The sequence below is a fragment of the Quercus lobata genome, chromosome 3, assembly GCF_001633185.2.
Source record: "Quercus lobata isolate SW786 chromosome 3, ValleyOak3.0 Primary Assembly, whole genome shotgun sequence".
Classification (NCBI taxonomy): Eukaryota; Viridiplantae; Streptophyta; class Magnoliopsida; order Fagales; family Fagaceae; genus Quercus; species Quercus lobata.
Window position 1 is genome coordinate 35,089,597 of NC_044906.1, and position 14,022 is coordinate 35,103,618.

Below are 14,022 nucleotides of genomic sequence, written 5' to 3' on the forward strand. Positions count from 1 at the left end.
TTCATTGACGCCAATGTAGTTTGTACTAACAGGTACAAAGTGGTAGCTCATTGGCTTCTATAGTCATCCTGATACAAGCAAGCGAGAGGAAACATGGACGCTGCTTGAGTCACTCAGACACTCCAACAATCTCCCATGGTTGTGTGTAGGGGACTATAACGAAATTATTAGCTAGTCCGAGAAAAACGGAGGAAGTTTGAGACCAACTCGCTAGATGGACCGCTTTCGCACTATAATTCATCACTGTGGCTTTGTTGACTTGGGCTACACTGGATCACCTTTCACCTAGTCTCAGAACCACCCTACTGATGGCCGTCCTTTTCGCTTTGAAGCAATGTGGCTTCGGGATCCAAGATATGCTGAAGTGGTCTAAGAAGCATGGTTGGAAGGATTATACAAACCAAATGGCTCCCAAATCATAAACTATCTTGACAGTTGCAAAGCATGACTATCCTTTTGGAACAAAAATGAGTTTGGCCATATTGGATGCCAAATAGCACGGTTGGAAAAAAAGCTCCAAGTCCTTGAACAAAATCCACTGCATAATTTTAAGCATATACAAGAGGACCGTAAAGCTCTTAATTGTTGGCTCGATGCTGAAAACACCATGTGGCACCAACAAGCAAAGCACATGTGGATCATTGATGGAGATCAAAACACCTCTTTCTTTCATTAAAAAGCCTCTAACCGTAAGCAAAGAAACTTTATCAATGGCCTCACTAATGACAGCGGAGTATGGCATGAGGATGACCAGAGTATGGAAAGGATTATATTATATTATTTTTCTAATATTTTTCAATCCAATGGTCCCACTGACACCACGGCTATTGTTGAGGCAATTCAACCTATTGTGACCGAATCCATGAACAACTTTTTGTGCCAACCAAGAAGTAGAAGTGCACAAAGCCCTCAAGCAGATGCATCCAAAGAAATCACCTAGCCCTGATGGTATGCCTCCACTATTCTATCAACACTTTTGGTCACTTTCTGGTGAATGTGTTACTAAAGCTGTACTTGATTTTTTAAATTTGGGAATCATCCCTCCAAAATTTAATGAAACTCATGTTATCCTTATCCCTAAAGTATAAAACCCTATAAAGATAACACAGTATAGACCTATAAGCTTGAGTAATGTCCTCTCTAGATTAGCCTCAAAAGTTATTGTAAATAGACTGAAACGTTTCCTCCCTAATATAATTAGTGAACATTAGAGTGCCTTCATGTCTTCTTGCCTTATTTCTGATAATGTCTTAGTTGGTTTTGAAACTAAGCACAATTTAAACCAAAAAAGAAGTGGTAAAACTGGAGAGATGGCCTTGAAACTTGACATGAGCAAAGCTTTTGATAAGGTAGAATGGGGATGTCTTCAGGATATAATGCAGAAAATGGGCTTTGATTCTAAATGAATAACTTTCATGATGCAATGTGTTATCTCTGTTACATACTCAATTAGATTAAATGGCAAACCCCATGGCCACATTACCCCCACTAGGGGCTTAACGCAAGGGGATCCCATCTCCCCATTCCTTTTCTTGTTTTGTGCAGATGGCCTTTCATCTCTACTTCAACAAGCCATATCTGTTGGCACACTCAGAGGGGTTGCTGCTAGTCCTCAAGGCCCACGGATTTCTCACCTCTTTTTTGCAAATGACAACATAATTTTTTGTCAAGCCACTAGGGAGGAATGCAATCATCTTGAGCAAATCTTGGAAACTTATGAGCAAGCTACTGGCCAAAAAATCAACCGTGAGAAGACCTTTTTATTTTTCAGCCGAAACACTCCACAAGACCTCTAGGAAGAGATAAAGGAACGCTTTGGAGCACAAGTTATAAAGCAGCATTAAACATACCTTGGCCTTCCCTCTTTGGTAGGCAGATCAAAGAAGAATACCTTTCGTGCACTAAAAGAAAGGTTGGACAACAAACTATCAAGGTGGAAGGAGAAGATGCTTTCACAAGCAGGCAAGGAAATTCTCATTAAAGTAGTAGCACAAGCCATCCCAGCATACACTATGAGTGTTTTTAAACTTCCTGATACTCTTTGTGATGAGATGACTAGCATGGTCTAGGCTTTTTGATGGGGTCAATCCAATGGAAGAAATAAAATGGCATGGTGTAGACACTGAATTTTGCACCCATGATTTAATCAAGGAGAATGACTTGAATGACCATCCATGTATCCCAAAAATCATGATTGCATTACATGCATCAATTTGTCTTTGAATTATATGCATCAATTCATTCATTGCATATGTGATCTTGAGATTCTAACGGTTGCAACAGTGTTTCCGGTTTCCAAATCGAACCATTGGATTGAAAGATATCGCATGATCAAGTTTACACGATCAACATGCATTGTGTCTAGGTAGAGTCGACCACACATGATTAATTTAAATTAATTTTGATTGGTTTAACAATTAAAATTAATTAAATAATTTTGTAATTGATTGATATTTAGTGTTTAAAATAAAGATGCGTGCATAGGAATAAAAGGGATGATTGGATAACAATAAAATTTTGGATAATCTGAACTTTATGAAGACTTATCTACAAGATAATTGTTCTTAAAAAGCCTGAATTATTTAGAAAAGAGATGATTAAAAAAAAAAAAAAATTTCATAGACGGAGGATGAAAACACGTCTGGTGCAAGGACTAGTAAAAAACCCCTAAAAGAGGAATCCATACGGCACCCGAACATGAAAGAGCGTTCGGTATTGAAGAACCAATTCGGCACATTTGGAGTGCCGAACGGCACTCTAAAAGAGCTGAATTTCCCTCTTTTGGGCTTTGGCCCAACGGCCTTCGGGTGACGATAAGGCACACCCTTTTCAATTTTTTTGCAAAAGGATGAGTCCCGATTCGCGTTCTGCACTTTAGGGCTATTTTTAAGAGTCTTTTGGCCTCTATAAATAGAGGTTGGGTCTCATAATTCAGCACATTTTTTCTACGCTTTGAGAGAGTCACACATTTTGAGGCTATCAAATTGCTGATACTTACTGATCCTCTCTGAGATTTGCTACTTAAATTAGGGTTTTTAGTTTTCAAAAATAACTGAATAAGTTTCTTTGAACCCTAAAACATCCTCTCAAGAACAAAGAGTGCACATGCAAGAGGTTGTTTCCATCACCCTATATTTTCTTTTTCTTTTTTTATTCTTCTTTTTATGTTCATGAATCTATAACATGAATGATTGATCATTGTTTTGTTAAAAGCGTGATTTTTTTATGTGATTTTCATAATCTCTTTCTTGAATGTCAATAATCTGCATGTGAATAGTTCTTTTTCTTAAAATAAAAATAGATATGTATCTTTCTTAGTTGTAAATCTGAATTTTTCTTCAAAATAAAATAGATCTTCATCTTCCTTAGATGTAGATCTGAATTTTTCTTCAAAATAAAACATATCTACATCTATATCTTCCTTAGATGTAGATCTGCATTTTTCTTAGATGTAGATCTAGATTTTACTTAGTCAAAACTGGTTTGTGTCTTCATTAGATGCAAATCTGAACATTTTTTATCAAAAAAATTGACTTGTATCTTCCTTAGATATAGATCTGATTTTTTAATGCATGCAGATTTTTGAAATAAAGAAAAAGATAAAACATGATTGTGTTTGTGTTTGTTTTATTAAACTCAAGTTGCATGAATTTAAATTATGAGTGAAACTCTCTTCTTAAAAGTCTCTTTCATTTTTTAAAACATTTAAAAAACAGATCTGATTTTTCTGTTATCAAAAACCATTTTTTCTTAAAAAAACAGATCTGCTATTTTTCAAATCAAAAGACTTTATTTCATGTGATAAACACAGATCTGAATTTTTATCTCCAAAAACCTCTTTTCTCCACATACCACAAAACAGATCCGGTATTTTAACAAATCAAAATCAAAATTTTTTTTTATCACCCAAAACAAATTTGATTTTTTTTAATGAAGAAAAGCATTCATTCATAAGTAAATTTGTGTGATTTAATTTTTGTTTCACATGTTCAACATATCATTCATGACATGCATAAAAAGGTACATTGGTCACAAGAGTCTAGAAGACCAGACTCTGTCCAGACGGAATGAGTGCCTAACACCTTCCTATTCTGTAACCTAGCCTCCAGATTTAGGTCTTTAGTTAAGTAGATCTAACCTTGTCTTTTCTTTTTATTTTGGGTAGAATGTAACTAGGACAAAAAGCCATATATTTTGGTATTTTGTAACTAGGACCCAAAGCCATGTAATTTTTCAATTTTCCAATTATGTAATTTTTTATTCAATCAATGAAAGAATAATTCAATAATGTATTTAGTTTTTTTTTTTTTGGTATAAAAAAATAAGTCGCGACTCCATACCATTTACCCAAAAAGAGAGGTACCCTAAAAAGCACTTCAAAAAAATCTCTCTTTTTTGAGAGGCACCCAATTTTGGCGGTCTCTTACACATGGCTAAGTTGGGACAAGGTCTGTGTTCCAAAAACAGAGGGTGGCTTGGGTTTCCGTAATCTCCAAGCATTTAACTTAGCACTCTTAGCCGTCTTCAAACCAATACACACTCCTTGGTGTACCTAGTCCTCAAAGCTCGCTATTTTCCCAATTGTGACTATCTCAATGTAGAACTAGGCCCAAAGCCCTCCTTTGCATGGTGTAGCATCATAGTTGCCCAAAGTGTGGTCAGAGCAGGTTATCGTTGGCAAGTTGGTGATGGGTCTTTGGTGAGGATTTGTTTAGATAAGTGGCTCCCAAAACCTACCACTTTTCAAACCATCTCCCCTCCAAATATACTTCCTGCAGATGCACGTGTTTCTCAGTTGCTAGGTGAAAACATAGGTGAGTGGAAAGTTTCCTTGATACGCTAGATTTTTCTACTAGACGATGCCGAAACAATCTTGAGTATTCATTGAAGTAGATATTGTGCTAGAGACTCATTTGAGCCTACACTCCACAAGGTACCTTCACGGTCAATAGTGCTTCCAAAGTGGCTTCATCCTTATCTTCACTATCCCACCCATGCCGAACATCAAGTGACCAAACCCATAAAACTTTCTGGCAAACCATATGGAGTCTCAACATCCCAAATAAATTGAAAACCTTTGCCTGGAGGGCCAGCCTCAATATTCAACCTACAAAAGTGAATCTTTGTCACCATGGAGTCCTAGATAACCCCACTTGTGAGGCTTGTGGTCTTAGCGATGAAACTAGTGGCCATTTGTTTTGGGATTGCACATCAGCCTGTGAAACTTGGGAAGCTGCTGGTATACCAATTGATCTCAGAGGCGTGCAATACAGGGAATTCATAGACCTTCTCTGACGCCCTATCTTTGTTGAACACGTGGGGATGGATTTACTTGAGTTTGTTATCACAACCACTTGGTGCATGTGGTTTAGTCAAAATAAAACAAGACTTGGAGCCCCACGACAATCTTGTAGAGAGATTATCCATAAAGCACGCACCATGCTTGAAGACATCAGACTTGGACACCTACGAATACCACAACACATGGATGCTACTGACATACATTGGGTTCCCGTAGACTTCCCGAAGTATAAAGTAAACACAGATGCTGCTGTTTTCTCAAACACTAAGGAGGTGGGGATTGGAGTTGTGGTCCGCGATCACAAGGGAGAAGTCATTGCAGCTTTAAGCAAGCGCTTATCGCTACCACTAGGTCCTCTAGAAGCTGAAGCAAAAGCCATGGATGATGCAGTCTCCTTTGCCAGAGATATTGGACTACAAGATGTTATCTTCGAAACCAACTCAACCATCATCAATGCTCTCACTGGTACGACCATTGACAACATTGTTACCAGCATTCTCCACAAACTACAAGACTTCAGAAGCTCCGAATTGCTGCTTGTTTGCCGACAAGGAAACAAACCAGCTCATACTTTGACACGCCACACCAAAGGAATTGATAAATTTGTAACATGGATTGAAGAAACTCCCATCTTTTATTAAATCCCTAGTGATTCAGGATGCTTTATTTTTATCCTCTTATTAAATAAAATTGCCATTTTTCTCATCAAAAAAATAAAAAAGTTATTTAGTCTTTAATAGTTTAATGCGTATCCCTTTGCATAATTTTTTTTTAAAAAAAAAACAAATAAAATAAGCTTCCTTTATTTCCCGAGCGTAAAAAAATAGCTAAAAACTGAGTTGAACCATCAATTTCAACTTGATTGCCTTTGCTTGCACTTGTTCAAGATATAAATGCATGTGCCAAGAACATTGAGAACTCCTTAGACTAGAAAGTTTACCAATATTAATCTGATAACTACTATGAATATCCATGAATTGGCACACAACAATTTAGGAAGACAAATTTTGAAGTTATTTTGAATTTTACAATATCAAACCCTTTTCAACTTGAACTCCTGAGCTTGTACTTGGAAGGTCTTCAGGAATGTCCAAAACTTGTGCACAAATACTCCCAACTCTTTCTTTCATCTGTTCTGACTTTTCTCCAAATTGTCCACAAATTATAATACCATAATTACTCCCCCAGTAATTCAAATCATCCTTAAACATGTTACTTTTAGCATACACAATAAGTATGCTATTGGCTTATTGCATCATATTAAAGAACATAAACCAAATCGAACTAAATTTCCATTCGATAATTCATCAAACACTTTCACAATTTGAAACAATCACAAATTCAAACTACATTCTTGAATCAATAGCATCCACCCAGCAATCCCTAGAGAAGACCCAACGAGCATACCAGTATGCATTTATTTACACAACACTGCATCAAAAGAATTTTTTTTTAAAAAAAAATCCCAACATAACTTTATTTAATTTCACACAATTCATTTACAAGTGTAATATAAAAATAAAATAAATACATTGGTTTATAATTCCATATTGTTAAATGCTAGAAAGATTACGCTTTCTTTTTAGTCGATGATCTTTCCTTCTCCAGCCTTTCAAACAAGCTTCCATCATAAGCACCTTTAACTGTTTCTTTCGGTAGTAAACCATTCTTGTCCTTGCAGAGAACATATAGGGTCTTCCATTCTACATAGCTAGCAAGCCTACAATAAATTTTAAAAGTTCATTAAATTTCTTTTAAGAAGGACAAAAGTTCTTAGTTAATCAAAAAATTAGATATAGATATCTACCATCCTCTGTAGTCCTTGGGGTCCCGGTTTGCCTTCAGCATTTTCATTAGTTCATTCGATGTTAAAGCACTGGGGTAAGTAAGAGCATGCTTGCTGAAAATCTCTTCAAACTTCGAAGGAACAAACCTAAAAGATTGATTTGAAAAGAAAATTTAGACAAATCCCACAAGAGGACCAAAATATGCTGAAGTATAGCCACGGATTAAGACGAACTATACTCATCAATAAGATCCATTAGAGATTAGAGTTTAGGTTTTACATGGATTCATCCAAACCGAGATGGGACCAACTCAGTGAACACACCTTACAACGATGTCAATTCTAGTTGAATAATCTCAATGAACAATGATAAAGACGCAAAAATTTTCACAAATTTCTTTTTTTCGCTTGCTAAGGTGATAAGTTGTCGCTCTCACAAAAACACACCACTAACACCATTTATATTGTATATTAATCACAACATATCACTTCAATAATTGTGAAAATAGTTATGAGTGTTGTGTGTGTGTGTGTGTGTGTTTTTTTTTTTGTCTTGCTAGACTTACTTAATCTCAATATGGGGATTTCCTTGGTAATTTGATTAAGTGAAATAGACTACACCATGATCACTTAATTAGTTTTACATATTGTCAGGCTTTACTATGAAAACGACCCTGATTATGGGGTTTTCTTTGGCAACTAAATTAGGTGAAATGGACCACACCATGATCACTTGATTAATTATATTAATACATTGTCAGGCTTTAATTTGAAAATAACCTTGACCTGAGGTTGCCTAGGATCAGAATTCATGGAAACTTCAAAATGACCCAAAAATAATAAATACTTGTGTTACAAATCAGCTCTAGCTTAATATGGTCTAAATTGGGTTGTGCAGAAAGCACATGGACACTAATTGATTATAGGATTGAGAAAGTTTGGTCTTTATGTACAAATATATTTCATAAGAGCCGCTATAAGTCGAGGCTTTATAGCAGCATTAGCAAAAAACGCGATAATAGCTCACATATAGCAGTGCTTTTCAAAAATGCTGCAAAAAAAAAGCCGGTATAAACCAGTATTTTAGTAGTGATAGGTTCGGCTGGTTAGCAGGCTCTTCAAAATCAAGTCAATCTAGAATTGATGTAAGCCTAAAACACTAATGTAACATAACATTTTTCATGATTGCTGAGTTGGTAATTTGTTATTGATTCTCATATGAGCACACCACTAATTTTATTTTATTTTCTACCATAAACAACTTACCATATCAATAATTGCGAGAAAAGTTGACTATAGAATTAATGTCACAACAAAAAAGTCTATAAAGACCAACCCATTTAGGTATCTAAAAGGAAGCAAGTTGCTCTTTTTTAAAGGTCTCGAAACAAGTTATGCTTGGGAAGGACAAAGTAAAACAAAAGCAAAATTAAAGAAACAGATTTACCTAATAAAACATGACAAACAGACAGATTATTAGGCCACTAAACTAATAACATATAAGATACACCAACGGAGTACTTCAACTCGATCAAAACACCAGTCAACATAAGTAAGAAATATATGGCATATTAGAGCATATACCTTCCCTCAGAGTCATAGGTTCCGGAGTCACTCCCATGTTTGGCTCTTTGAATATTCTTAATCTCAATTGGAAAGAGCAAAGAAGGGAATTTTCCCTGCACCATATCAATACGGAAGCCAAATTAATTAAAACAACAACAACAACAATAAATGAAAAATGTAAAAACAAACCGGCCTTCAAAATGCCAGATTAAGCCATGGAACTTCCTCAAAGTAATGTTTGTAACATACAATACAACCTCCTTGAAGTTATGTTATTTGAAATGTAAAATTAACATGTCTAGTTTTCAATCAATCACACTTATGAGAACATCTTATTTCTAGTAACTTATTTGCACAGTATTTTTATTAAAAGATATTATTTGCACAGTATTTTTATTAAAAGATATAATTTTTAGTAATTTTTATGTTAACCCTGCAATAAAAAGCCAAAATCTTGTTTATAGTAAAAAAATAATAATAATAAAAAATAAAAGTTAGATTATTTATGAAAAAAGCTTTAAAAAAACACAAAAAGTGAAAGAGCAAATAAGGTGTGGACAAAGGCACCCATATCACATTACAAATTAACTATAAACCTACACCGACAATGATCATGATAACATGATGATTACTTATTGTAAAATAGTTTTTTTTATTTTATTATTACAAATGAAAGAGAGAGAATAGGGGATTGAGATATTTAGTTAGATGACATTTAAAAAATATATATTTGTTGCTAGGAAGTAACGTTTAACTTATTATTAATGATCAAGAGAAAGAATTAAGAATGCATGATATTTTATTTAAACGTCTGTCAACTTTATTACCACAATAATATAAGAAAGCTTTTCTTCTCATTGGTTGAATTGCCACAATTATGTTTTCTTGAACATTTAAATTGGCAGCAGGCATCGCCAATTGGTCGTATTTATTTACTATTTAAGAGTCCTGTCAAGTGTGGACTTGTGGTCAACATGGGCCTCCTCGTATTATTATAAAACATTTTATCCCTAGAATTTCTCTAAAATTATATATAGGGGCGGCGTAGACTTATTGATAATTTTGTGTCGAAGTCTCAAAGACATTTTAAGCATTCTTCGTTAATTTATCAACCTACTCTATTTGACTAACTCTAGTATATGACAAGAAACAGTTAGATTTTCAATCATATAATGTGTTCCTCAATTATTGTTGTAATGCATTTAGGATTATGGTTTTTATATAAAAAATAAATTGCCCAACATTTTTTACAAAATTCTCACAGTAACAAGTTATTACTAGTTCTTATTTAAGCTTACTAATGACATTATTTTTTTTACTCACCATTAACAATTTGACATCTATATTTTATTTTGAAAATATTGTGTAGTTCTTATTTATTTATATAAAATATATATATATATATATATATATATTGTGCAGTTTTATTCATATTAAATAAGTGATTAAAAAAAAGTGAGTTAGCAAGTACCATTGCGACACTTGCAATAATAGTAAAATTTATATTAGTTTCCTGGAATCAAACTCTGCCCAAGGTAACTGGTCAGGCATTTATCTAAATTTATATGTACTACCTATTTATATATTTTTTTCTGAATTATTTAAGCATAATATATGATTACATAGAATGTGACGACTTTGTTTTCTAAATTATGATTACATACGATGTGACGACTTTGTGTTTTTTAGAAAACAAAGTCCTCACATTCTATGAATTTTATCTATATATATATATATATATATATAAAGCATAATTTCTATCTAGTGTCTTCAGTGCACTGGACCCGTTGCAATCATGACTCATGATTGCAACGGTCCAGTGTCACAGAAGCCACACCTAAAAAAAATAATAGGACATTAAATATGTTCCTATCCCTATAATTTTTTCATATTCTTTACTGTGTCAAATAAGTTGGTTAATGGTATTTGTCTAAAAAAAAACTAACAATTTATGAATAAGTTTGTTTTCTCTTCATATAAAAAAAAAAAAAAGATTATTTGAATATTCCTAAAACATATAGATTTTCGAGCTATCAGGTCCAATGAATATGAGAGCTACACATAAAAAAAACGAGAAATTATAGAGTTCTTTGGTGGACCACCTCACTTGTTCACAATTTCACTAAAAAATTTCTACTTGTTTAAAATTGTTGACTCAATAATTAATTTCTGTTTCAAAATTTTTTCTAACTAACAATTTAAAATATGCAAATTTTTTTTAATAAAATAATAAACCACACCACTTATCCCCACCACTTATCCCCTACGTGGATTTTATAATTTCTCCGAAAGAGGAGAGTTGTATGGACCATTTGAATTGAGATTTGAGCCTAGTAATTGTTGGAAAATAAAAAAGATCCTATATATTTTCCATATATAAGTTAGTCAAAAAAGAAAGTAACGAGAAGGAATACGTGTGAACAATGTAGTCCTCACTGCTCAACCATGGTCAACAATTTGTTGACTAGCCAGAGCAGCATGGGCACCACATTATAAGCCATTAACTTTTCCTTTAATAATAATTATTTCTCTTTCTTTTTGGTAGCCATGGGTTTTTTTCCTTTTATGAGCGAATTATATTTGATAATCTAAATATAAAAATATTAAAAATAACAAAAGTGAGAAAGCTTCTCCACCACAGAACAAGGTATATCTTGTTGGAGCAGTTTTCCTTTTTCTTTTTTCTATTTTTTCCTAATAAGAAAATTCATTCCAAAAGAAGAAAAGCTAAGAGAGAGAGAGAGAGAGAGAGTATTACGGGACGGGTTTTTTGGCTGAGACTGAGGTTGATGAAGAAGGCACTCAGGGTGGAGAAAAAGACACCAAATCCAATGGCACGAAAACCTGTAATTAATTAACATAGTGATAAAATTTTAGTAAACCCCACAAAAAAATTATAGGAAAAACAGAAAGAGAAATAATGGGATATTGAAGGGTTTGGAACCTTGAAAAGTTTCCAAAGGATAAACTAAGCCGTCTTGATTTCTATCAAAGAATGCTACATGTTTCTGCAGAATGTTTTGATCAAGTGGAATGATATGTCCACCTTCTACTGCAAGCCAAAAAATATTTAACACAAACATGTCAAACACTTAAATCAACCATATATATAATCAATTAGAGACATGGGAATAAAGAGAGAAATATTCAATATACCTTCTTGATTATAATTTGAAGATGGAGATGAGGAAGCCATAACTTGAAAGTTCTACGTATCAAGCTGTGCAGGGAGAGAGACAGAGAGAGAAGATATGTGTGTTTGGATGGAAAAGGTTGATGAGGGGTTTGAGTTGAGGGTGGGAACAGAAAGGTGAGAAGGAAAAGGAAATTGAAGCTAACGTATTATAACTTTAATGGATTCTCTGGTTTTGACGTTACGATTAACATCTATATATAAAGGTGAGTTGTAGAATTTTAAAATTAATATGCCAGATATATGCCCACGCGACCTATATCAATTTTTCAATGGTGTTTTGTGACCCCACCCACCTTATAACAATGAATGTTTTCTTTAAGTTACATTTACAAAAGAAATAAATAAAATAAAATAAAATAATGCCTCCCATCAAATATATATTTATATATGCCCATCTTAACTGTAAAGTGACTATTCCGTCAAAAAAAAAAAAAAAAAAAAAAAAAAAAAAGAACAAGAAAATAAACATGCATTTGGCCAAACTATGATGGACAGAGTGTTCTGCTTCTACAAAATCGGCTTGGAATGAGATTCCCTTACCGTAATACGTGACGATAAAAATGTGTGTTCACATAATAATCATGTACTTTTGATCCTATAATATATTTAATTAAAAAATTATATAAATAATTTAGTAGGTCATGTAATTATTTTCAGGAGAGTTTTAAACTTATAAAGTCTGCTACTTATCATCAGACCGATACACTAATGGATTTATTGATGTAAACAGGGATTGAACCTTAGATCTCTTATTCAACCATAAGAAACTTTATCAATTGAGCTAATTGGAACCCATAAATACAATAAATCATGTAATTATAATACAAGTAAATAGCTTTATGAAATGTCACTTGCTGAATAAATCCAACCGTGCTTTGAGGAAAAGTTTTTTTTTTTTTTTTTTGTGTGTTTTTGATAAGTGGAGGAAAATTTTAGGTAACTATAATTATTACGCAAGAAGCTATTCACCAAACAATAATTATCCTGAAAATAATAAATTATCCATAAATAGATTAGGGTCAATTAAAGAAATGTTTTTTTATTGATTTTTTTTTTTTTTGACCTATGTCATCCGCTCATGATAATAACTCTTTATCATCAAACCAAGACATTAATCTATTTTTGGTGTAGGCGAGAATTGAATCCCAAATCTCTTATTCAATCATCAGAGACTTTACCAGTTGAGTTAACTAGAACTCACTTTTTATTTATTGATTTATTTAGGAAAAAAGTTAGATTTGAGGATTCATAAATAAACCTAACTCAAACATAATAGGATTCGGTTGATGAGTGCCCTTACGAGGGTTGAAAATAAACAATTTTAAGAAAATTTTGATACTACTTTCATGATAAATATAAAAAACTGTTAAAAAAATTAGTTTTTCTTTTTTTTTTTTTCTATAAAAATTTCTATATACATTTTATAAATTAATGCTCTTAAGGCATTCATTAACTTTTCCAAACATAATAATGTATATGAAACTATGAAAGCCTCGTAACTATGCACCTTGATATATATAATACATTTTTTTAATATGTCGTTAATTGGGGGATGGAAGGATCTGATACATCATGGTTTCAAAAATTTGAAGAACATTGTAATTGGGATAAAAGATTAAAAATGAAAAAAGTGTAATTTATCCAAAAATGATTAATAATTATTTACTAGTTAATGGAGAAGTAGAAAATTAGTTCAACTCTTGTTCGTCCAAAGGCATCGTCCAGAGCCAATAGAGCAGGTTGAACCAAGAATCACCCCAGAAAAAGAATATCTGTTCATGAACAGATATTACTCTTGACCAGTCAAATCTCCCATGGACGATAAACTCGTCCATGATGGTCGTCCATGGACGATCATCAGATGTCTAGGGACGACTAGATCATCATACACTAGACGGACGAATACGCAACACTTAGAAAACTTTTGACTCTCTGTAACGGTTACTAAACCCGTAGCTATCGCCATGAATCCCTCAAATGAGTTAACTTCCCTTAGCGGTTACAACTTTAGTAGCTGTTGAGGAAGTTAACTCTGGACTCATTGGCTTCCACAAATCTTGGGGAGGTTATTGGACAAATAATCGTCCCTAGGATCTCTATATAAAGGACCAGTCTGAACCCATGAAAGGTAAGAACATTTCTGAGACTTCACTCCCAAAAACTTGGAACTTC

The 14,022-nt window shown here is 33.5% G+C and overlaps 2 protein-coding genes across 3 annotated transcripts; one reads left to right on the forward strand and one right to left on the reverse strand.

Annotated features, from left to right (window-relative positions):
- Positions 1 to 5,484: 5,484 nt before the first annotated feature.
- On the forward strand, positions 5,485 to 5,943 carry LOC115980811. The gene has a single exon (XM_031103023.1). The coding sequence runs from the start codon at positions 5,485 to 5,487 to the stop codon at positions 5,941 to 5,943; it is 459 nt and encodes a 152-aa protein (XP_030958883.1).
- Positions 5,944 to 6,224: 281 nt separating this feature from the next.
- On the reverse strand, positions 6,225 to 12,085 carry LOC115978983 (probable peroxygenase 4). Of its 2 annotated transcripts, none has more exons than XM_031100920.1 (7): positions 11,811 to 12,085; positions 11,599 to 11,703; positions 11,413 to 11,498; positions 8,673 to 8,767; positions 7,110 to 7,235; positions 6,876 to 7,022; positions 6,225 to 6,733 (listed from the first exon to the last, which is right to left on the reverse strand). In XM_031100920.1, the coding sequence occupies exons 1-7, from the start codon at positions 11,848 to 11,850 to the stop codon at positions 6,724 to 6,726; spliced, it is 609 nt and encodes a 202-aa protein (XP_030956780.1). In that variant the 5' UTR covers positions 11,851 to 12,085; the 3' UTR covers positions 6,225 to 6,723. The 2 variants fall into 2 exon arrangements, with proteins under 2 accessions (XP_030956780.1, XP_030956779.1); XM_031100919.1 differs by having other exon boundaries at positions 11,599 to 11,706; positions 11,811 to 12,078.
- Positions 12,086 to 14,022: the final 1,937 nt, after the last annotated feature.